The sequence below is a fragment of the Nelumbo lutea genome, chromosome 3 (genome assembly GCF_056320005.1).
Source record: "Nelumbo lutea isolate HS-2025 chromosome 3, American lotus-T2T, whole genome shotgun sequence".
Lineage (NCBI taxonomy): Eukaryota > Viridiplantae > Streptophyta > Magnoliopsida > Proteales > Nelumbonaceae > Nelumbo > Nelumbo lutea.
Genome location: NC_142686.1, coordinates 26,095,258 through 26,119,675, shown reverse-complemented (window position 1 = coordinate 26,119,675; position 24,418 = coordinate 26,095,258). Strand labels below are relative to the sequence as shown.

Sequence of the window (24,418 nt, the reverse complement as noted above, 5' to 3'; positions counted from 1 at the left end):
AACCATTCGTATCTCTCTCTTGTCTCATATCTTAGAGACTGATTTGAGAGTTGAGATCTCGAATATGAGATCTCTCCACTCCAATCTTGCTCATGTCATTTCTCTTTAATATTTCTCTCTATGGAATCTCGGTGATCTTTGATTCGAGATCAATCTTGTCTCAATCCCTCTCCATCTTTCAACATCATCTATTTCCTTACTAAATGGCAAACTGCTGTTCGGGTTGAATGGGCCAACCTGGGCCAACAGTTCTTTGACCAAATCAGTGGTTTTTGGTCCAGGAATGGGTCAAGGGTGAAATGGAACCAATTGTCTGGACTGTTCCCAAGCGAAATGGTCCAATTGTTTGGGTCAACGATGGCTTGAAAACACTGATTTAAGAATTTTTTTCTCACCAATAAATTTTATTAATTAGATCTATATCCGATTCCTTCTACAATATAAAACCAAAAAAAATAAAATGGTTATTTTATCTAGGTGATGGGTAAGCAATTCAACCATTAGGGTTAAATAGGTCAACCTCCCATGTTATAATTAAATAATAAAAATTAAAAATATAAAATATAAAAATTATGAAAAAATTTATAAACTTTATGCGTGAAATAAACAATAATTATTTTATATACATAAAAGCATAAAAGATGTAAAAAATTAGCCACATCATCAAGAATTGGCAAAGCATATGCATATTTGCTAGTTCACAACAAAAAAGAGATTGAAAGGATGCCGCCCATAAAATTAGGATAGGATGGGCAAAATGAAAAGATATATCTAAAATCTTATATGATACTTTTTTTAGTAAAAAGAGAGAACTTTATTGAATACCACAAAATCAAGGAGGATACAAGTCTTCAAAACAGAGGTATTCAAATGGGTCGAAGCACAAGGAGAAAGTCGATTGCCCTATAACAATTCATAGGTGAAAATGGCGCTTTGGCTGGGTGATGGGCCAGCTTATTCGCATCACGCCTTGATATTTTTTAGAGGAGAGAACTCTAAACTTTGCTTGTTTAAATTATAATAGATTGCCAATAGAGAGTCTGACTTGACTAAGATGTTACTTAAGCCAGAAGTAAGAGCTTCATGGCAGCCAAGTCTAATATCTATGGCTTCTTCAAATACCACTTAGCCCCATTAGCTTTTTGGCAAGTTATTTATTCGGGTAAATACAATACCGTGGGGAAGTTTTTCCTAGAAAACACTTAATATGTATACCCATGTTCTTTTATTTCCCAAATAATAAAAATCCATTATTAAAAGGGATATTTTTGTCCCATATAAGTGTTAAAAACTTTCTCCCAAGGTGGGAAAGTTATTTATCCACCTAAATGAGTAGTGATACCTAGGAAAATAAACTTTCCCTAATCCCCACATTAATCTGAAAAAAGAACATGTGGTTCTCGGTCAATGAGAGCCAAAATCCCATTAACCTATTTTCCCCCTCTCAAAATCCAAAAAAAGAACACCCCCTTTAAAAATAACCTATAACTGAAGCCTTGTAGATGTGTGAAATATCCACATAATTGCCAAATGCCATGTTTATATCAACAAATGGGTTTGGAACCATGAATTGCTGAACCAGCAATTGCATAACAACATTGGTTGGGTTCGTAAACCAAATGAAATACAAGCATTACCACCAACCAACTGAGTACCCCCAACTTGTCCCGTTATAATAATCCATATTCAAGAACCGCATTAACAGGGTGGAAAAAAGAAAAGTGGTCATTCAGTTCTCCTAGATTCGTGGCCCATTCTATAATCAATAATTTTGACACTTCACATATAATAGCATTTCCTAGGGCAAAAAGTAAATCCCTTGTTAAGTTTTTGTTTTTGTTTTTCTTTGTGTAAAATAATGCCCTGTCAAGTTGAGATTGGTCATTTTGCATGATTTAGCCCAAGAACTGGAGAGACCACTTTAAAGTTCATACAAGATCTTAAATATGCTGGTTGGAAACTCTCTCCTCCATGGGGATGATTCAGTATTACCCTCAAACCAAAAGTCCAGAAGGATCATTCTACTTTCCAAAAGGTCAGTGAACTGAAAACTTTCTTACAGCATCAACGAAAATATGTTCAGTTGAAACAACCAAACAAAAGCTCCTATCCCTCATTCTCTCACACGTACAAAGACGTAAATCTCACACCCACACAATGATGAAAGCATTAACAATCTGAATCTTCAAAAACTGGTTCAGCTCCGCAGAAATGCCACAGTGGCAACACGTGATCCTTCTGATCCTCCAAACATGAATGTAGGGTATGACTGAACATGACTTAGGTATCGGAACAGAGCTTGTTGGTCCTTGGGGACCTCAGGGTCCTGGGAGCCTCCGAGTTTTCTTTGGTTGAAATTTTCCACCTCGTGCACCAATTCATCTTTTGTATTGTTACATGATGTGATCACCTGCAACCATGACCGCAAATAGGGTCACGAGTCAGAACATGATGGGTGATAGATTTTGAAAGGAACATATTCCAGCTCAATTAGTTAGTGAAGTCTAGAGGAGTTGGACCCTAGAGGCCCAGACCTGTGACTGAATTCCACCTCATCAATCCTAACTAGCCCATTACCAATCTAGATATAAAAGTAAAGGAAATGGATGATCAGATGGTACTTAATATCGTTAAACCAGTTCAGAATACACCCCAATAAATGACCACAAATAGGGTCAGGAGTCAGAACATAATGGGTGATAGATTTTGAAAAGAACATATTCCAGCTCAATTAGTTGGTGAAGTCTAGAGGAGTTAGACCCTAGAGGCCCAGACCTGTGACTGATATCCACCTCATCAATCCTAACTAGCCCATTACCAATCTAGATATAAAAGTAAAGGAAATGGATGATCAGATGGTACTTAATATCGTTAAACCAGTTCAGAAGACACCACAATAAATGACCACAAATACGGTCAGGAGCCAGAACATAATGGGTGATAGATTTTGAAAAGAACATATTCCAGCTCAATTAGTTGGTGAAGTCTAGAGGAGTTGGACCCTAGAGGCCCAGACCTGTGACTGAATTCCACCTCATCAATCCTAACTAGCCCATTACCAATCTAGATATAAAAGTAAAGGAAATGGATGATCAGATGGTACTTAATATAGTTAAACCAGTTCAGAAGACACCACAATAAATAAGAGTCTGCATTCAAAAACAAGCTTGGAGAAGATACAGTGCTAACCAATATTCCGCCTGGACAAACCAACTTCGAGACTGAATCCCAATACATGATCCTGAAAAAAGTGAAAAGAGAAGATGAGCAAAATAAAATAAACTCGTATTTCTTTCAGCATTTTAAATCATGAAATGCATGGCTTTAGCTTTCTTAGTTGCAGTGGAGGTGAATCAATTGCTTCTAAAAAACATTGAAGTTTAAACTACATAATTATGTCAACACCACTTGGGTGTTTTGAGTTTAAACATTAATTTTCTCCTTGGTTGAGACTGTTTTGAGTTAAACCAGTCATAAAACGTTTCTACTAGAAACATAAACCAGGGGGTGTTGAGGGAAATGACACTGATGTTTCCTCCATTGGCTACACGTTTGAAGAAACAGTCCAATGACCCGGATCTTAGTTCATGTCCTATATGGCAGTGTAGATATACATTCTGCTGCATTACATACTGCATCTTAGTTCTGGCATGTTCGAAACCCATCAACTCTACCGCCAAAACAAAAGCTTTTTCCTGATTCATGCTTCTAGAACCATTAGATCTGCATCCAGATGTTAATCTATGTTTAATAATGAGCTAATCAGCAGAAAACATTTATTTTTAAATTAGACCATTGGATGAGAATCAGCATAGCAGAGTGGTGTAATATTGAATATCAAAATTTCATTTTAACGTTTTAGTTAGCAATGTCAATACCAAACACAATGCTGCTCATAACATTTGTTCAACACATAAGCATATAAGTACCAACCAAACAAGTTTCGTGTCAAAATGTCTGTATTGGAGTTTTGACATGAAATGCCACTAAATGTTTGAGCCCGAAATGGCAATGGTACCAAATACAACCTAGGCAAGAAGAAAAGAAGTCAAAAGAAACTGAAATCTTAACTAATTTCCCAATTATGATATCTAGGTTAGTTGTCTGTCCAGTGAAGAACGACTGATGCTTAGCATGACATATCTCAGCATACAAATATAAGTGCATGGCAAATTGACAATCAATGAAGTAAATACTCAAGTTATTATTACCTTTTCAAGGGGCCATCTGGATGCAATCCAATTGCATCTAAAGTACCTTTATCCATAACAAGTTGGAACTGCTTCTCCAATTTTGTCTCAAGAACATCATCAACCTACAACAAATACATTTAATAAAAATAGGTGTAAAAAATTCTATAGAACAAAAACTGTATAGAGAATCAGCAGAAAAGTATTCAGAGTTGGGAGCTCTAGAAGGCAATCTGGGCCCTTCGGGTATAGGGAGAGTATTCAGAGATGAAGATTGTAGAATTTTTGTTATTTTCGGGGCCAATAGGAGTGGTACACTCGTTGAGAGTGGAGGTGATGGCGTTGCTTCAAGGTGTAAGATATGCCAAACAGTTAGGGTTACACTAAATTGAGATAGGAGACTCTAAATTGCTAATTGAATGGTCGCAGTCAGGTAGTTTGGCAGCTTGGATATATAGAGAGTCCTTTAGCGAATTCCTTAGCAAAACAAGGGACATTGGTGCTTGTTTCAAGTGGACAAGAAGGTTGGCTAATGGACTAGCTGATACCTTAGTAAAACAAGGGACTGTAAGGGAGCCTTTATTCTGGGCAGGGTGCAGGTGTATCTCTTATATTTAACATTTATTGCAGCAATTTGGTACTCTTTGATTGAAAGTAAACAAAAAAGATTTTTTTTTTATTGGAAACAGTAACTTCATTAAATAACTTTCCAGATTTAAGTACAGCTGTCAACCCCTAAGTAGGTGTTGAGCCCCAGTTATCTATATTACAAAACTGCCCAGAACATACTCTCCCTCACAGTCCCTTGTTTAGCCAACGTGTCAGATAAACCGTTAGCTGATCTCCTTGTCCATTTGAAGCATGCACCGATCTCCCTTGTTGTATTGCGGATTTCCCTTATGGACTGTCTACAAATCCAGGCTCCCAACTTACCAGATTGCAGTCACTCGATCAACAATCCCTCAATCTCAATTTGGTGTTAATCCCAACTGTTTTGCATATCTTACACCTTGAAGCAAGGCCATCACCTCCACTCTCAATGAGTCCCCCACTCCTATTGGTCCTGAAAACAAAGCCACAATTCTGCCATTTTCATCTCTGAAAACTCCTCCTATACCTGAAGGGCCCGGGTTACCTCTTGAACTCGCATCAAAATTCAATTTCACTCTTTGTTGTGTTGATGGGGACCACAATTCCTGCACAATAGGTTTCACGAAAATTGTAGAAGCCACCACTTCCCAATTCCTGTGAATGTCTTCAGCTGAGAAGTCTTTAAACAAATCCAAAGTTTTCAACCAATGAATAGTCATAATAATTATCCTTTCTACAATTGCCTCCTCGGACTTCTCCACGCCTTTAAAGATTCTATTATTCCTTTCTTCCCAAACTGACCATAAGATAGCTGCTCTTGTGGCTCTCCACATTAATCTTCCACACCTCTTCGGTTGCCTGAAAAAGCTTGGGTCAAAAAGGCTTGCCACATCTGGGGGAGGTGTCCACCTACAACCAAAGATAGAAGAGAACCAAGTCCAAATAAAGCATACAAATGGACAAGAAATCAATAGGTTTGTGATCGTTTCACCAGATCCCAAGCAAAGGCTACAAACATGAGGTGATAGGTAAACATTTGGCCTTTTTCTTTGCAACAAATCTAGAGTATTGATTTTTTGGATAACCACCTCCCAACAAAAAGCCTGAACTTTTGGTGGTACAGGTTGACACCAAATCTCCTTTGAAGGAAAGCTCCTTGTAGGGTTTGATGATTGAATGAGGATATCAAAAAAGGAAGAGCAAGTGAACACACCAAAAGGGGAAGGTTTCCAAATTCTACTATCCACACAAGATTGATCCAGGTAAGTTGACCCTAGAAGTTTAATTAATTCATCCACCATTGTCATTTCCGACTCCCTTAGACCTCTCCTCAAACCCAAGTCCCAAGAGTTATCAGTAAAGACTGAAGAGATCACTTTTCTTTTATTTTCAGAGAGTGAATAAATAAAAGGGAACCTTTCATTAAGGGGAGTGTCTCCAACCCAAGCATCTTCCCAAAACAAGACCTTATTTCCTGCATAAGTATCAAATTTGACATAAGGAATGAATGAAGGTAAAATACCATGAATAGCTTTCCAAGGAGAGCACCGAGAAGCCCCTGGGTCAACTCCTACATCTCAACCATTGTCTGCCAATCCATGAATGCTAATAATCACTCTATGTCAAAGTCTGTCCTGTTCCAAAGGTAATCTCGACAACCATTTCCTCAATAATGCTGTTCTTAGCCTAAGATTTCCTATTCCTAGTCCCCCTTCATCTCTACTTCTAGAAACCACCTCCCACTTCACTAGGTGGTCCCTTTTGGTGTCTCCTGGTTCCCAAAGGAAGTCCCTCATAATCATCTCTAGCTGGTTTGCTACTTTCACTGGTACCCTAAAGGTAGATAGGAAATACACTGGTAAGTTAGCCAATGTCGACTTTATCAGGGTTATCCTACCTCCCAAAGAAATGTAATTTCTCTTCCAATTTGCAAGTCTCTTTATAAATCTCTCAATCACTTGGTACCAAAAACTATCCATATTAGGATTTCCTCCCAAAGGTAGTCCTAGATACTGTAATGGCCAATCTCCTACCTCACACCCCAATATTCCAGCTAATCGAATCACCTCTTCACTCCCTAAGTTTATTCTTGCCACAAAACTCTTGCCCCAATTGATCTTTAGGTTAGAGATCCTCTCAAATTTATGGACTATCCTTTTTAGGTTCATGAGTTCTTCAGTTTTCCCTTCACAAAACATAATAATGTCATCTGCAAATTGTAAATGTGTAACCACCACTTCATCCCTTCCAACTCTCCAGCCTCTAATCATATTGTTGGCATTTTCTGTTATGATCAACTCACTCAACACATCAGTTACCAGAGTAAATAGGAAAGGAGATAGAGGATCTCCTTGTCTTAGGCCCCTTTTGGCAGGAAAAAAATCTCTTGCTGCTCCATTTACTAGAATTGAAAAATGACACGAAGTAATGCATCCCTTCACCCATTTACACCATCTCTCTCCGAAACCCCTACGCTTAAGAATCTCCAACAGAAACTCCCAATCCACCATGTCATAGTCTTTCTCTAAATCCAATTTGCACACCAATCCCTTTTGTTTTTTCCTTTTTCTAACCTCTACACATTCATTGGCAATAAGGATTTGATCAATTATTTGTCTCCCAAACACAAAAGCCCCTTGATTTAGAGAAATCATCGAGGGAAGAACATATTTTATTCTTAGGGCTAAAGCCTTGGAAATGATTTTGTACAGGCTACCTATCAGACTTATGGGCCTAAAATCCTTCGGTTGAATTGCATCCACTTTCTTTGGTATCAAAGCAGTGAAGGTTGCATTTGCACCTGAGTAAAATTTGCCCCTCTCATGGAACTCATCAAACACCTCCATCGAGTCACCCTCAATTATTTCCCAACAATCTTGATAGAAAGCCATCATAAAACCATCAGGTCCTGGGGCTTTAGATCTCGCCATTGAGAAAACTACATTTTTGACTTCCTGAACCTCAAATTTCCTTTCCAAGGAGTCCAACAACTCTCTGTTCCCAACCCTCCAATATAGGTCCTCTAAGTTTTCTCCAGACCTCCTTGGACTCCCATAGAGAGTTTTGAAATGATTCACAAAGGCTTGGGCTATGCCCTCATCTCTCGTCAATACTTGCCCATTCCATTCCAATTTCAACACTGATTTCTCCAATTTGCCAACATATGGATAAAACTGGCATTGCCATCCCCTTCCTTGAGCCATTGACATCTAGCTTTTTGTCTCCAAGTAACTTCCTCTTTTCTTAGGATGTCTTCCAACTCCTTCTTCAAACCCCATCTCTCTCTCCTCTCTTCTGAACTCAAACTTCTCTCAGCTTCCTCACCATCTAGCTCCTCTATTCTGCCTAGAATTTCCTGTTTTCTTTCTTCAATCTTTCCAAAACTCTCTTTATTCCACAACTTAATTCTTGCTTTGATGTTTTCAACAATTGCAATTTCTTATAGAATCTATAGCCCTTCCATCTGAAATCTACTTGATCTTCCTCCCACCACTCCTTCACCTTTGGCAAGAATTCAGGGTGCAGAAGCCACAAAAAAGAAAAATTCATTAAAATAAAAGATATTACAAATAAAGAAAATACAAGAAACTTAAACAACCAACATCTCCATTTTCTAACTCTAGTGCCGACCAAAAGTCAGACCCAAATGGTTCTTTGGAAGCCTCATTAAATTCTGGTAATATCAGAATCCAATCCAATACTCCAATTCCTATTCTTGCAGAAAGAGGGCTCTCTTTGATTGTATGACTGATAAAAAATAAAAACAAACTTACTCTATGCCATTTTAAGTGAATTGGTTTCAAGCAACTCAAATATTATGCAAGCATCCAAAAGAATGGCTTACATGATGATTTTTTATTTTTATTTTTTAAATAACAGTTACAAACTTTAATATATCTAGTCATTTAGTGGGCTAGAAGAAGAAATGGAAAACAAAAGGTTCTTTCTGCCAGCAGAAAAATGGAGAAAAACTCTCGAGTTTGAGGCTAAGGTTTTTAAGTATGGAAAATAACATAAAATAAAAAATACGAATCATTACATACCAAAAAATTTATGTTACTAAATCCATCACGATCAGCAAGTCTTTGAGCAAGGCTGATTGCCCCTTCACTATAATCAATTCCAGTCAGATCAGAGAACCTGGAGGAGCACATCACGATTTAGTCTATTATTGCTTCAAATCCAAAACATAATACCAAGGAAGAAATAAATATGAAGTACTAAATGCTTCAAATATATCTTAATGTTAGTTTTTAACAAGTTACTACCACATAAGCTAAAAATTCAAAACACATATTCCCATTACTAAGCTGAACACTCTAGTTACACAATAGGAGACTTAATTTGAAGCACAAGAGGATAAATTTGACCAGAAGAAAGAAGAATGAAAGAAAAAAAATGAAAATTATGCATATCTAGCAACTATAGTTACCTTATAGAGCAATCTAAAACTTGCTTTGCTAAATACCTCCCAAATAGTATATGCTCACTTGAACTATATATGTATGTATATATATAACATACACAGCTTTTTGTTCTTAAAAGCATCATCATTGGGAAGGATTCTGGAACAATGATGTAGCAGTAGCAGAAAAGGGGTGGAAATTAGGAGGGAGGATAGCGAAGGATAGAGAAAAGGCTGGCATAATTTGGAGTTTAATTTGTGTAATGCTTGAAGAATTTAAAGCGAAAATAGTCTAATAAGTTGAGAAGGATAGTATTAATGTTGTGAATCAAGGACTGGGAGAGAACTCAGAGAGGAAAAATAGTGAAAAAAAACTTGAGTATATAGCAATGGGCAAAGGAGCAGAAAGGAAGATACAGTAGTGGTTAGAGGATCTGATCAAAGGGAAGATGAAGAAGGTTGTGGTTGATGTGAGGAAAGTAGGGAAGATGGAGGATAGAATGCAAGTGTTACAAGCGAGTTTAGTCAGTGGAGTTGTGGGAAAGGAGGCAACAGCGGATAAACTTGAAGCTTGGGTGGCGCTGCAATGGGGAAGGGAAGGTGATAGAGGTGAGGAAGTTGAATGCAGGTCTGCTGTTGTTTATGTTTCACAGAAGACAGTATGCAGAGTGGGTGTTGGATTCAGAAAAAACAAAAAGAAAGGATTTAAGGTTGGATTGGTGGTATATGGCAGCTGGAGAGATTAAAGCAAGCAAGAGGAAATGAGTATAGTTGGCATCCCTTTGCACGGATGGAGCATATTAACTTTCAAAGAAGAGGGAAATTGCTTTGGCAAATTCCTGAAGTTTGATTATAAAAACAGAGCTTTGGAGAAGCTCAATCAGGCAAGGATTCTGGTCGAAGTCAGGGACATTACTAAAATTCCAAACAAACTGATGCTTCAATTTGCAGGAGAATGTTATGATCTGAGAATAATTTGAAGGTCCAGACAGAACATTTTAGAAGGCAGAGAAGAAGAATCTGGAGGAGAAAAGGAGTCATATTTAAGAAGAGATTGGAGTTGCAAAAGAGGGAGAGCCATTGGGTTGCAGAACAGAGGAGGAAGGGGATGAGAAGACAAAGAGTTGTATGAAAGGGGGAGACAATGAGATAGAAGATCTCATGAAGATGTGGTTAAAGTGGGTTTGGGTGGGACAAGAGGAGATGGACAGGTAGTGGGTGCGGGTGAGGTGTCGAAGGGAGGCCAAGGGTCATTCGAAGGGGAGGCGGGGGAGGGGGATAAGGAACTAGTGATTAGAGGTAAGCTTTAGTACAAAAAAGGGAGTGGGGACCACTTTTTTAAGAAGTTTGCAACGAGTTTCAAATGTGAAACCGGAACAAAAAGTCTCAAATTTTAAGGGGTATATTTGGAAAAAAAAGGTATTAGCTCAAAGAAGGGTGGATCTCAGAAAATAGGGGTTGATCCCAGAAACAATTGGATATACGTGGTTACAAAGTATGAAAATGGTAGAGTGATCAGAGTTTCAGAAGGAAGGAAGACAAAGCTGTTCCAAGCAAATGGTGATCAAAAGGATGAACTGTTGCAATAAGCAAGGAAGGTTCTCAAGAGCCTGAGTCGACTGGACACACAGCGGTTGGGGACCAATAGACCAATAGCACATGAGAGGAAGGGAAGAGCTTTAGGGAGAAATTGAAGGGGTTATTGAAGGTTCAGCGAATGGGGAACAAGGAATTTTGGTAACAACTGTGGAAGCGAAAACATTAGACATCATCACTGAACTCAATAACCAGGTAGGTTCCAGTTGTTCACTTGATACTTCTCCTTTGCGATGGGGGTCTTTGGAGAAGGAAGGAAATCTCAAGGGAGTTGGGTTTGAAGCAGCAGTCGAAGGGAGCAATAGTTGAAAGAGAAGAAGGGCTGGGGAGGATTTACACAGGGTCTATAACAGGAAGAAAAAAAATGGTGGGGCAAGGTGTGATAGGAATCAAGGTTGAAAAGGGGGAAACGGAGGAACAGAGGGAGAATGGGGAAACCACAAGGGAGGGAGAAGAGGAAAGTGGGAGATGAAGCTGAGAAGGCTGTTGGGGAAGATAATTCAGAGAAACGAAGAGTGAGCATTGGTTTGTTGGTGGATAAATAGGTGGAAGAATCATGTAGAGAGCTACAAGAGAAGCTATTTTGTAGTCAGTTTGGGAAGAAAGAAATAATAGGATTTTTAAAAATGCTAAAAGATCCAAGGAGGGAATTGTAGAAGTAATAACCACTAAGGTTATTCACTAGTTGAAATCAAATGAGCTGTTTACAGACTTCTCAGCTGTTGAAATCTACAGAAATTGGGGTGAGGTACAGGAACTTTGGTCCCTGCCAATTAAGGTTATTCACTAGTTGAAATCAAGTGTGTTGTTTAAAGACTTCTCACAACAAATGATGAAATTGAACTTTGATGGAAGCTTTATAGGTAATCCAGGCCCATCAGGTATAAGGGGAGTATTTAGAGATGGAGAAGACAGAATTTGCTATGTTTTCAGGATCAATAGGAGCGAGAGATTCATTGAGAGCGGAGGTGCTGGATTTACTTCAAGGTGTAAGATACGCCAAACAGTTGGGGTTGCATCGAATTGAGATTGAAAGGGAGCCTAGGTTACTAATTCGTTGGATGCAGTCGGGTTGCTTGGGAGCTTTGAAACAAAGACAGTTGATAAGGGAAATACGGAGCATAACAAGGGAGATTGGTGGGTGTTTCGAGTGGACAAGAAGGTCAGCAAATGGGCTAGCAGATACTTTAGTAAAACAAGGGACTGTTATGGAAAACATGTTTTGGGCAATATTGTAATCAACATGCAGCTTGGGTCAACACACTATTCTTGGGGTTGACAGTTGTACTTTGGATTATCATTAATGAACTTACCATTCCAATAAAAAAAATATTGGGTCTATTTTTCCTAGGAGGGGAATGAGTGGTGAGGAAAGTAATTGAACAGTTTGAGAGAAGAAGGGAAGGACAGAATAGAAGGGGAGGAGAGGGAAGTAAGGAATTGCTGATGAGGAATAGAGGGGGAGTGAAGTTTGGAGGTTGAATTTGAAGATGAAGCTGGTTTCATGGACCGTAAAGGGCCTGACAGATGGAGGAGAATGGTAGCAAGGAACATTTTGAGAAAACAAAATCCAGATCTGGTGTTTTTGCAGGAAACAAAACTATAGTCTTTTGATATAAAATGAAGGAGATATGGAGGTCTAAGGATGGGGAGTGGGTGGAAGTGAATGCAGTGGATCTCTTGGTAGTGTTGGTGGTCTTCTGGGACCCAAGAGTCATTAAAAAGGTTGGGGAGAAGAAGGGGGTGCGATACCTACAGACATGTTTCCATCATGTCCAAAGATAAGAGGAAGGAAGAAAGCAAGAATGGTTTGGAGGTGCATATGATGAGAACTGCTTACCACAGGGGTCCCTTTGAGGGAGACCCAACCTCCTGAGAGAGAGAGAGAGAGAGAGAGAGAGAGAGAGATGATGGAATTATTATTTTCTTGAGTTTCTCGGTAAGGGGTTCAACATATATACACTGCAATTTCTAACAAACTCAGTTGGTTATGATTCCCTTGGTCGTGGTCTGGAGCTGCTCAAGTGCAAGGTGGTGTTTTTTCTTACATGTATACACCATTGTAACAGGGGGCCATGGGCCATTAGCATGCTGGGCTGGGCCTAGGTTGGCCTTCACAGAGTTTGGGTTCTAATAATCTCCTCCCCCTTTCAGATCGACCTTGGCCTTGAGTTCGAGATTAGGGAACTGGGTTTGCAACTCCCAATATGGCTCCCAAGTAGCATCAGTTGCAGGTAGCCCATCCCATTCCACCAGGGCCTCCTGAATGACCCGCTTACCTCTCTTAATCCATCTGAAATCCATGATGCGCTTGGGCTCAGTGATCAGCTCTCCATCTTCAGTGAAAGTGGGAAGCGTTGGGTTGACAATGGGCTGTGGGCTTGTGCATTTCTTGAGCAAGTTTATGTGAAAGACTGGGTGAAGGTGGGAGGTTGGGGGGAGCTCCAAGGTTCTTTCCCACAGCACCTTCAAGGTTCTTTCAAGATGTTGTAAATGTGTGGGCCAATCTTGGCTGCATATTAGGATGGTGTCGAAGAATACCAATATGAAACGCCTTGGGAAAGGCTTAAATGTCATTCATAATGACCATCTTGGGTATGTCTTCTGGGTGAACCCTTATCTGATGGACTAAAAGGTAGAGGGTGCATTGGTCAGCACAAATGGCATAACCCAGAATACATAATGACCGTCTTGGGTATGTCTTCTGGGTGAACCCTTATCTGATGGTAACCTGACCACAAGTCCATTTTGGAAAAGAATTGAGCCCCTCCCAACTCCCCCCGAAGCTCATCAACCACCGGAATTGGGAACCGGTCCTTGATGTTATTTTATTTAAGGTCTGGTATTCCACAAAAAATCTCCAGGATCCATCTTTCTTTTTTACTAACAACACTGGAGAGGAAAACGGGTTGGTGATGGGCTGTATGTGCTTCTTCTCCAACAGTTCCCCAACAATTTTTTCTATTTCCGACTTTTGGTAGTGCAAGTAACAGTAGGGGCGAACATTAGTGAGTGCTGCTCCCGAGATTAAAGATACGGTGGTCTTGTGCTCGGGTGGTTGGTAGGTGATCAGGTTCCCCAAAAACATCAGCATACTGATTTAGAATAATTTGCACTTTGCAGGTCTATCAAATCTTGGCTACTAGGTTATTTATCAAAAAAAATCTTGGTTACTAGGTTGCCAATTCATATCTAAGCTGAGTGTTGGGCCTATGGATTCATGGTCCATTTGCATGAGTACAAGATACCCATTTCCCTTGCACAACTTTAGTATGGTTTGGGCATCTTCATATTCCAGGGTAGGCGAGCTAAGGCCTTCTTTCCCCCCAATTCAAAATCCATGGCCATTTGGGCCCAATTACACATTACCAGGCCTAGCTGGCGCAACCATTGCACCCCTAACACCACATCTGCCCCACTAAATTACAGGGGGTGGAGGTCCACCGTAAATTTGTGCCCTTGAATGTATAGTTTCTCATCTCTACAAATTCCATCACATACAATTTTGTTCCCATCTGCAACATGAACGACAAAGGAGGGATCATAGTGAACAACCATACCTAGTTGGTGAGCCAGAATCTGAGCTACAAAATTGAGGGTGTTGCCGCTATCTATTAGAACAGTCACGATTGTCCCAAAAGCTTCCTGTGTACCTTCATCATCCTGGAGGATGTCAATCCGTTTAGGGCATTGAGAGATACCTCCAGATCTCTTTCTCCATTGCTTCAGTGATCACAAATTATTCTTCACTTCAGTCCGAAACCTCCGCTTCTCCTTCAGAGTCTTCAGTTTGCAAGAGAAAAATCTGATGTACCTTGCATTTATGGTCCACACTGAATTTCTCCTTGCAGCACAACCCTATGTCTCTCCGGGCCTATGTCTTGGCCTAGGATAGGTGTCTAAAAGGTATTTTGGGGCTCTGAACTGTGTCTCTGTTTGGTTCGGTGATGGGCCTGGGCAAAAGCCCATTCGACTTGGGAGGCAGAGACTTCGGGATCTGTCCCGTGGCTCAGTTTGCTCGCCTCGTCCATTCCAGTCACTTCTCTTGTAGACGTACTAATCCCATTGCTGCTAGTAAGGTGGAAGGCCTCCAAGTTTTCAATTCTACCTTGATGTCTTCTCTTAGCCCGTCGACGAAACTCCTCACAAGTGCTTTCTCCATCCATCCTTCAACACGGATTGCTAGCCTCTCGAATCTGACTTGGTATTTCTCGAACGGACCCTACTTGTTTGAGCTTCGAGAGAACCTTGTCCCAATCTTCATATGCAGTCGGCCTGAAGTGAACACAGAGGGCGTTAGTGAAGTCCTACCAGGAAACTTGTGGGTGTGATCTCTGGAAGCACTAGAACCAAAGGATGGCATTGCTGTCAAGATGGAATGAGGCGATGGTCACCTGCTGATGGCCAGGGGTCTCATGGTGTTCAAAATATTGCTCTGCCTTAAAAATCCATGGAATGGGGTCCCTGCTGACAAATGTCGGAAAAACGAGCTTGGCAAATAGTCCCTCATTGGTTCTAGGACATCTGCCTCTGCCGCTGCTTGATTCTTCTACATCATTGTCCTTGCTCGCAGCTACCAATTTCTCACGTTGTTGGGACACCACTACTGACTGCATTTCTTCAGCTCCTTCAATTCAGATGTCACCTGGTGCAGGTCGACCTCCAAACAGTCCATCCAGTCGTCCAATGAAGCTGAGTGAGTGTTGGTGAGTTAGTCATGGTGAAATGATAAGGCTCTGATACCAAAATGATGAGAACTGCTACCACAGGGGTCCCTTCGAGGGAGACCCAACCTCCTAAAATAGAGAGAGAGAGAGGAATTATTATTTACTTGAGTTCCTCGGTAAGGGGTTCAGCATATATAGATTGTAGTTGGCCGTTACATTGCAATTTCTAACAAACTCAGTTGCAATTCCCTCAATCGTGGTCTAGAGCTTCTCAAGTGCAAGGTGGTGATTTTTCTTACGTGTATACACCATTGTAACAGGGGTTCGTGGGCCATTAGCATACCGGGCTGGGCTTAGGTCGGCCTTCACAGAGTTTGGGTTCTCATCAGCATACCATTTGCAATTTGCTGGAACATGTGGAGGGAAGGAAATTAAAGGATTTTTTAAGACAAAGCTTGCAAGTTGGAATCAATTCTGGCAGCTGTTAGCAAATCTATTGCAGATTGGATCTTTGTATTGCTAGTCTAGATAAGTTACTAGTGAGGACCTTGGGGAAATTTTGAGTTCTCAAATGGAAATTTGAATAGCTTGTTTTGATGAGGAATTGAAAGGTTCTTTTGTGTTTCTCACTAAAGTCAGGTGTTGCCTTAACACCTGGATATGATGTAACTTTTTTTCTTTTCTTTTAATGAAAATTTGTTTTTATTTTACTATAAAAAAAAGGTCTTGCAGGATAAGATTGTACAAATCAGATTGGTTTCAAAAAGGAAAAGAAGAAAAGCCTAAAGATATGTGTATTTTTGGAGTTGACAACAAGTGGGTTCAAATCTAGATAGTGGCTATGATATGATATTGGTATAGGAATTTTATAGGATAAAAGAAAAGAAGAAAATAGAGTAAAGCTCTACATTTTTTTTCTTATGTAAAGATTCTTGATGAAAGGTATTGGAGGTGTTTTGATTGGAGTTCCACAGGAAGTTTGGGAATGGCAGATATTGTAGGGTTTTTAGAGACAGTGCAGGCAGGGCGGTGGCTATATTTTCAGGACCCTTAGGATTGGGAGACTCACTAAATTCTGAACCGATGGTGTCGCTGCAAGGCTTAAGACTAGGTAAGCAATCAAACTTCCAATACTTGGAATTAGAGGGAGACTCAAAACTAGTTGTTTCTTGGGCCAGTAAGCATCTTGTGCTATGGATCTATAGACATGCCTTTAGGAAAATAGAGAGCCTGTCACAGGAGCTGAATATTACTTTTAATTGGGTAAGAAAGACTGCAAATAGGATGGCTGATAGTTTAGTAAAACAGGGGATCTATAGAAAGCAGTTGTTTTGGGCACTTTTGTAATTTTGTCTGGGGTTGGGTTTGGTTAATGTCTTTATGGGTGGCTAGAGCCAATTCGATGTATTAATTTGTTCTCACCAATTAATATAATTAATACGATTTTTCTTGCTGATAAAAAAAAGATTTTTGATGAGAGGAAAAACAAGGAAGTGCACTTGTGCATTAAAACTTTGTTCTTTGAAGGCCTGAAAGATGACGAGGGAGGTTAGCACTTAGCAGTTTGTTGAGGTGTCTTCCAGTAGTGGTGGTGAAAGATGTTAGAAATTAATGGAATCAAGTTACTTTTTCTGGAGTGTTGTATTTTTAGGTTTTGACCCAGAAGAGAAATTTGTCTCTGACTGGGTTTCTCATGAATGGAAGCTGGGTTATCAAGTCAAGGTTAAAGCCATAGGTAAGGACATTTTTCTGTTTTGCTTCTACAGTAAGGAGGATACTATTGCAGTGCTCAACTAGGAATTGTCTCATTATTACCTCCCTGATTTTAGGATTGCTCAGTGGTGTCCTTCTGCAAGTTGCATTAGAAATGAGAAGTTCCCAAAATTGGTCAGGATTGTCTTGTCATCACAGGAATTCCTCTCAATATGTGGTGATTATAAACCTTTAGGGCAATTGGAGACACTTTTTTTCCTGAAAAAAGGTAACTGTTCTTTTCAAGGAAGGGAGGATGTACATGAGGAGATGTACAAGCAAAGAGCAAAAAGCCCCAAACCAAAAAAAAAAAAGAATTACAGGGGTAAAGTACTAGCACTATACAAAAAAATCTCTATCCACCCCATATTTGGCAAGAGAGTTGGTCACTGAATTCATTACTCTTGGGATTCATCTGAAGGAGCACACATAGATGAGAGGTCATGACTCATGAAGGAAGTGAGCTAATCTCCACAGACCAAAGTTCCTATTAACCGCCCAACTGATAGCATTTTTAGAGTTGCCTTCAACTGCTTAGCAACTAGCAGAAATGGAAGTGGCAGCCTTTAAACTGAACAAAAGAGTTCTAACTTCAGCTTCCAAGGCATCTGCGGTCTCAATTGGCCCACTGAAAACCCAAAGCAGATTCCCATCAGAGTTCAATATGATGCCGGCCACTACCCCATGGCTGGAAAAAGGAATTGCAGATGCCATCAAATCTAAGAACAAAATCTGCATTCTGTCTAGGACTGAGAGCTAGACGACCATGGAGGAGCCTCAGAGTAGATTTTTTTATTTGTAGTCTAGGACTTTTTTTTTTGTAGCCTAGGAGTACTTTTAGTTGGCATTAAAAAGGTAGGGTCTATTTGGCAGCTTTTCATATGGAAGCTTAGGTTACCAAGACAGGTTGTATGGAGATTTCTCAAGGATACATGGGAATGTCTTACAGGCGGTTGTAAACATGTAGGAGGGGTATCAGTGATCTACAAACTTCAGAGACCAACAAATAAAATATTATACTTGGATAATGTTGATTCGTCTAGTGACTAACCAAACTTTTTTGGATGGTTACTGATATCCTTAAACATACAAAATGGAGTTGCAGGATATATGCCAAGCAGATATGAAAGTTGCTGGTTTATTAAGGTACCTGATTGTGCTTCTAGCAGCAATCTAGTTGAAGATTCTAACTAACAAAAGAGAAAGATATGCCTGAAAAGATGACAAGAAAGAAAAGGAAGCTGCAGAGTGTAATAAGAATCGCTTGGAAAAGCACTGGCTTTCTTCTGTGCTGACAACAGAGATCAGCGGTTTCGGTGATTGGTCAATGGTCCCCATGAGAAAACCTGATGTTCTTGCTCTGGAGATTGTTGATATGCCAGAGAAGAAAGGCAACAAAGAGATTAATCTTATTGAGAACGACAATAGTTTTTTTTTTTTTTTTTGTTGCTATGAATACTTATTGAGAATGACAGTGGTTTCAAAGTTGAAATTATAAAGGAAGACAGCATAGATTTAAGCCCTAACAAATCAGAAGCTGAATCTCTAGATGGGGCTGCACAGGGTAAGTGGAGAGAGAGTTGCTGCGGATGAATGATAAAGTTGTTGAAGGTCAGATTCAGGTAAATAACAGTTCAAGTGATATGATGCTTAACAAGGTTCTAGAGTCAGGTACTCCGTATGCAATCAGGAAGCAGATATCTCAAACCACCTATTTTTATATTGCAAGTTCAGTGCAGCTGTGTTGAATTATTATTTTTTTGAAGGCTGTTAATCTAAAGTATGCTATATGGTATGAGAAAAACAATATAATTTTTTATCATAAATCTACAACTGAAGCAGAGGTGATCAATTTGGTGGTTGCAAAAGTTATAGACTGGTTGCCTGTTGATAATGTATTTAAACTTTAAAGATGATGCTTTTTCTGTTTCTTTTTTGAAGGTGGACTCTTTTTTGAGGTCCTCACTTGGCTTACACATGTAGAACAACTCATTGTACAGAGGAACATTTACTTTTGATTGATACAATACACTCTACCTTTCTTGGAAACAAAAAATCTTTTTATATTTAATTAAATTTCTAACATGAATAGATTTTATTATAGTATAATTTTCTAGAGCATACCCTTTTACATATTTTACAAGTGTTAATGCTACAGAGTATATCTAAAAGTGTCCATGTAGCATCCAATGTTGTATCCAGCAAGCATCATGTCTGAAACTGGTACGCTAAGTATGTACAGGCATCTGGGTATCATAGTTGAGGGAAGGGCAGACTCGTTATTAAATAATTATAACCAAGGTTAAAGGAAAAAAAGTGAAATCTTTCAGTTGAAGAGGGCAATTCAGTGATTTTATTGTATCAACTGAATGGTGTTTGATTTAGTTTCCAGTGTTCAAAAGCAAAGCAACAATATGCTATATAATCATGCATGGATGCAAAACACACAAAGGGGGAAGGGAGAGATGGCACAAATGTCCTTCAAAATTCAAGGAAAAAAGGAGGATGAACAATATTTGCCACTAGCAGACAGTACCATTTTGAACTGCGTATAGGTAAAAGTATAATAAATTGCAAATAATACCCTTGCTTTGCAAGCTCATGAAGAAGCAGCCCATTGCCAGTTCCAATATCAAGTACATTCCAGCTAGATAAAATTTTTCCATCCTGTTCAACTGACTCGGATTTGGCACCATCAGCAAGACCCTGCAACCGACCTTGTGCAATGTCATCACATAGGTTTTTGGTCCACGATGCAACAATGCCCGTGATCTCAGCTCCAAACCTAATAGACAATGAACAGTTAGATTAATCAATTCCTATGTGAATATAAGATGTTGTGCATCTCATAACTTATGTGATGACCTTGCAAAATGTCATCACATAGGTTTTTGGTCCAAGATGCAACAATGTCCATGACCTCAGCTCCAAACCTAAAAAACAAAACAGTCAGATTAATCAATTCCTATGCAAATATAAGATGTTGTGCATCTCATAACTTATGTGATGACCTTGCAAAATGTCATCACATAGGTTTTTGGTCCAAGATGCAACAATGTCCATGACCTCAGCTCCAAACCTAAAAGACAATGAACAGTCAGATTAATCAATTCCTAGGCAAATATAAGATGATGTGCATCTTATAACTTATGTGATGACCTTGCAAAATGTCATCACATAGGTTTTTGGTCCAAGATGCAACAATGTCCATGAGATTAGCTCCAAACCTCAAAGATGATGAACAGTCAGATTAGTCAATTATGATGCAGATATAAGATGTTGTGTATCTCATAACCAAGCAGAACAAGCATTTATAGGAAACATTACTTTCAAAAATCCTGCATTTGAAAATTCTGACAAATTCCTTACCAAAAAAAAAGAAGACAATCTTGACAACTATTTCTATTACTTGTAGGTGGGTAATGATAAGCACCCAAAACAGACATAACAGGCCAACAGTCAAGCTGCAGGCAAAGGCACTGAGTGGAAAGAATAGTCAGAGTTGGGGATGCAACTACAATAGGCTGGCTAGATAAAGTCCAAGCCAAGCCCAATCCATAGACTTGGGCCTAAGGCTCAAGCCTGGATTGAGCTGAAGGTCAAGACAGATCTATACAACCTAGACTCAGGCCTGGGCCAATCTCAGGTTGGTCACATAGTTTTCAAGGCGCCAAGGTGAGGCTAGGCAACAGGGGGGGCGCCTAGTCGCCTAGGCGATGGATTTTTTTTAAGTAAAAACATGTATCCTAGGGTAGTTCCCTAGGTTCCATAATCATATTTCCTTAATAAATATCCATAATTTTCATAAGAAAAGTATAAACTTCATGTTAAAGTACAGAAAATCAACATATTCCAATATATTCATGAGAGAAGAAGAAAATGTGTTGATTGGACAACATTTTATGTTCTTTCTTACTTATTGCTTCAGGTTTTGAAGTCTTTGAGGGTTCAATACAGCATTTAGCAATGTTTGTGTTTATTAAACCCTAAGAAAATAACAAAAAGAAATTAGTATATAAACACAAAAAATGAATATTTTAGTTTAAAAATGTCTATTTTATAATTATAGCCTCAAAAAGTTAAGAATATAAAAGTTTGTTCTAACACGCTATAGAAAACTGCCTGGCGATTAGGCGAGGCGAGGCGAGACTTCAAAGGCGGCTAGACAACTATGGTTGGTCAGTTGGCATACCTACTAGGCTATAACCCTGAAGGCCTAAACTTGTTTCACATCAATAATCTAAATCATTATATAGCAGTTGTATATTTTGTATGTATGTAACTATGTATTTGTGCCATTAGACAGAAATATTATGTATATGCATGCATGTATGTGTATATATGTGTATATGTTTTTATAGTTGGGCTGGTTCAGGTGGGGTCATGATCGGGCTACCCAAGGGCTAGGCCCAGGCCCAATCAAAAAAATGAAAAAGAAAAAAAAAACAGGGTTTTGAGCCCAAGCCCAGCCTGTCTAAAATTTCAGGTTGGATCAATCCAGGCTTGGAAGTTAGTATTATAGTTTTAGGAATGAGAAAATAATCATATTGGGCTTCCTCTGCATTTTTTAATAGAAAGAACCCCTAGTTGACAACTGATTGAACAGGAAAAGGAATATAAATTTCCAAAGTGATGCCGCACCTTGTACCAATTAAAATATCAGTCAATTAGCTATTTCCTATTTATAGAACAGGGAAATGAGATAAGGAATAAAAATACTTTCTTAGCTAATAGGCTAAAAGAAGTAAGTGCAAAGGATTAATTAGTTTTATGAGATCATATGCTTGTCCTGAAATTCAATTAAGAGCACAGTTTGTTTCCATGTATCTCGGTATCTCTTTTCAATTTTTTACTCCAGTTCTTCCAAAGTTACAACAAAAGACAATTAAAGAACCTTTCGAAATAGTTTCAGTGGCCACATCAGATGCTGTTCACAGTTCACTTGAGCATTTCAACTAGCAATGCTTTTGCAAATATCATCTCTGCCTCTTCCTTGTCAGAGGTAAATATTAAACACTATTCCTTTTTCATTTACTAAGTATCGTAACTGTCAACTATGATGACCATGCAGTTTCCAATACACAAACTTTCCACCACCGGCAATTTAGCAACTTCTTGAGTGCAAATCTATCTCATAAATGAAAATTCAATCATTTTCAGCATGTCTTTCTTGTACTGCCTTTTTCCTTTCTCAAGAGCAAGCTGGATTTTTGGACCCCATAGCAAAATCCCAAGAAGATACCTAAAAATTTTGTTATACTTAAACCTTGTATCTATTGGCATCATTCATTATGACAAAAAAAGAGTAGTGAGGTAAGTACATATATGGTTCAACTAGCCTCACCATAAAAATGATGAGATCTAAGGGTTAGAATGATCAAGGGCTAAAGATAAATGTGGGGATACTCTAATTTTACAAATCAAAGTTGTATTGGAGCTACGATTAGCACTCACCAAACTTCACCAGAGTGACCATGTTCGTGAAAATTTGCCAATTCATCTGCGTATGTGGCATCCCAGTAGCTCTGCAAACCCAACACTGATGGCTCCACTTCAGGATCCGGTTCCTCCTTGTCAGAACTGTTTCCAAATATATGTGTACGGATAAGTAAATATCCATCAATTAGTAATGAAAGTGGGCATTCATGAAATTGCCCGCCTTCAAATTTAAACAACAAAACCTCGTTTCACAATCAATTTTACCTTTACTGCTTAATGATTTAACTTTTAACAAAACACATTTTCACATCCCACTGCATACACTCCATAATCTCGAGCTCTCTACAAGCCTTTTCTCTCACTGGGGTAAATAAAAGAAATGTGGAACCAAAACTCAATCCCATCCAATATTCAAGGATGGCAAACCAATACCAATGCATTAGCCATTATGCATCTAAACACAGAACCACAAACAAGAAAGCTTGTTCATCTAATCTAAGTTATTATAGTTCCTTTTCTTCAAATTTCAACAATACCTTAAAGCGAACAGTGGAAGAATAACAAACAGAAACGAAAGAATAAATAAACATAAGCAACTGAGAGGTACCAACCTGTAATCGGATGCAGCTCGGAAGGTGCCGGTGGAGAGCGCATCAGCGGCGTCGACGTGTCGCTGCTCGTCGTCCAAAGTGCTTCCGTAATCGCTCTTTATGGACCAAGAATCCGCAGCGATGGAGCGATCGTCATCAGAAATGAGGTCGGAGGTGCTCGGAATTCTCGCTTGAGAAAGCTCCGAATCATCGGGAGGCCAACGAATTCCCGCCATGATCAAGAACACACTCACACAGGGATAAACAGGAAAGCCCTAGAATAAGTAGCAGCGGAGTATTCAACGTCGGACATGAAAGAATGAATGTCAGCTAAATAGATACAATGATAGTCTGATAGAAGGCCTCAAGGTCAAACCGAATGTGCACTTGTGCGATTTTCGATGATCATCGTCTGGTTTTTTCTGGTTTTAGCCAAGGGATGTAATTAGCGACGCGCGCGTTGTCTCAACAAATCCTGAAATTCAGCCCATTATTTATCTGACCAACCTGCAGCGCGGGGCCGACTGCACGATTCTACTTCAGCGGTGAAGATGTCCGCCTAGTGCCCATACGGCGTTAGTGTTTACTTTACTGGTGTTAAATCCCTCTCTCTCTCTTAATTGTGTTTGGTATGAGGGTTTTCTACCTTTTCCTTACTTTCCCTACCTTTTCTTTCAAACCAAACACTTCTTTTTCTTTCAAACGGAACCTGATTTTGCACCCGCCCCCGTAACTTTGTTCTGCGACAAAACCCCCCTCTGAAGTCTTGGACTCTTAACACTTTGGTCTGAGTCAAAACAATGTCATTTTGGAAATTAACTCTTGGACCCTGCCCCCGTGGACTCTAACAATTTACTGAAAGCTGGTGCTGCCCCCGTAGCACTTTATGGTTTGCTCTAACACGTTGGTTATGTGGCTGTTTATTTGAAAAACAATGTCATCTTTTTCAATGGTTTTGATAAGGATATCGAGGTTATTATTGTGATATGAGATTGTCACTTGTAGGGTTGTTAATGATACCTAAAAATTCGATACTAGATCCATGTGTTTATGTGATTGGTTTGTATTTAAACTGTGTAATTCTAATCTAACTCTTTTGGATTTGACTCCATCTGTTTCGATTAAAATTCCGAATTCAATCATATTATAATATTTATTGATTTTAATATATATTTTTATGTAATTATA

The 24,418-nt window shown here is 39.2% G+C and overlaps 1 protein-coding gene across 2 annotated transcripts; it reads right to left on the bottom strand.

The window, feature by feature from the left end:
- Positions 1 to 1,947: 1,947 nt before the first annotated feature.
- On the bottom strand, positions 1,948 to 23,802 carry LOC148863771 (uncharacterized). Of its 2 annotated transcripts, XM_088976230.1 has the most exons (8): positions 23,252 to 23,802; positions 22,656 to 22,781; positions 19,786 to 19,986; positions 8,825 to 8,921; positions 4,212 to 4,315; positions 3,634 to 3,723; positions 3,190 to 3,241; positions 1,948 to 2,410 (listed from the first exon to the last, which is right to left on the bottom strand). In XM_088976230.1, exons 1-8 carry the CDS (start codon positions 23,464 to 23,466, stop codon positions 2,198 to 2,200), a joined length of 1,098 nt encoding a protein of 365 aa, XP_088832356.1. In that variant the 5' UTR covers positions 23,467 to 23,802; the 3' UTR covers positions 1,948 to 2,197. The 2 variants fall into 2 exon arrangements, with proteins under 2 accessions (XP_088832356.1, XP_088832357.1); XM_088976231.1 differs by lacking the exon at positions 3,634 to 3,723.
- Positions 23,803 to 24,418: the final 616 nt, after the last annotated feature.

Excerpts from the sequence above, each read along its gene's own strand:
- LOC148863771 (XM_088976230.1), bottom strand. The coding sequence starts at position 23,466 with ATGGCGGGAATTCGTTGGCCTCCCGATGATTCGGAGCTTTCTCAAGCG. Across the intron at positions 19,987-22,655 it reads GGTCACTCTGGTGAAGTTTG|GTTTGGAGCTGAGATCACGG; the intron begins GTGAGTGCTAAT and ends ATTGTCTATTAG. Across the intron at positions 8,922-19,785 it reads CATGAGCTTGCAAAGCAAGG|GTTCTCTGATCTGACTGGAA; the intron begins GTATTATTTGCA and ends GTGCTCCTCCAG.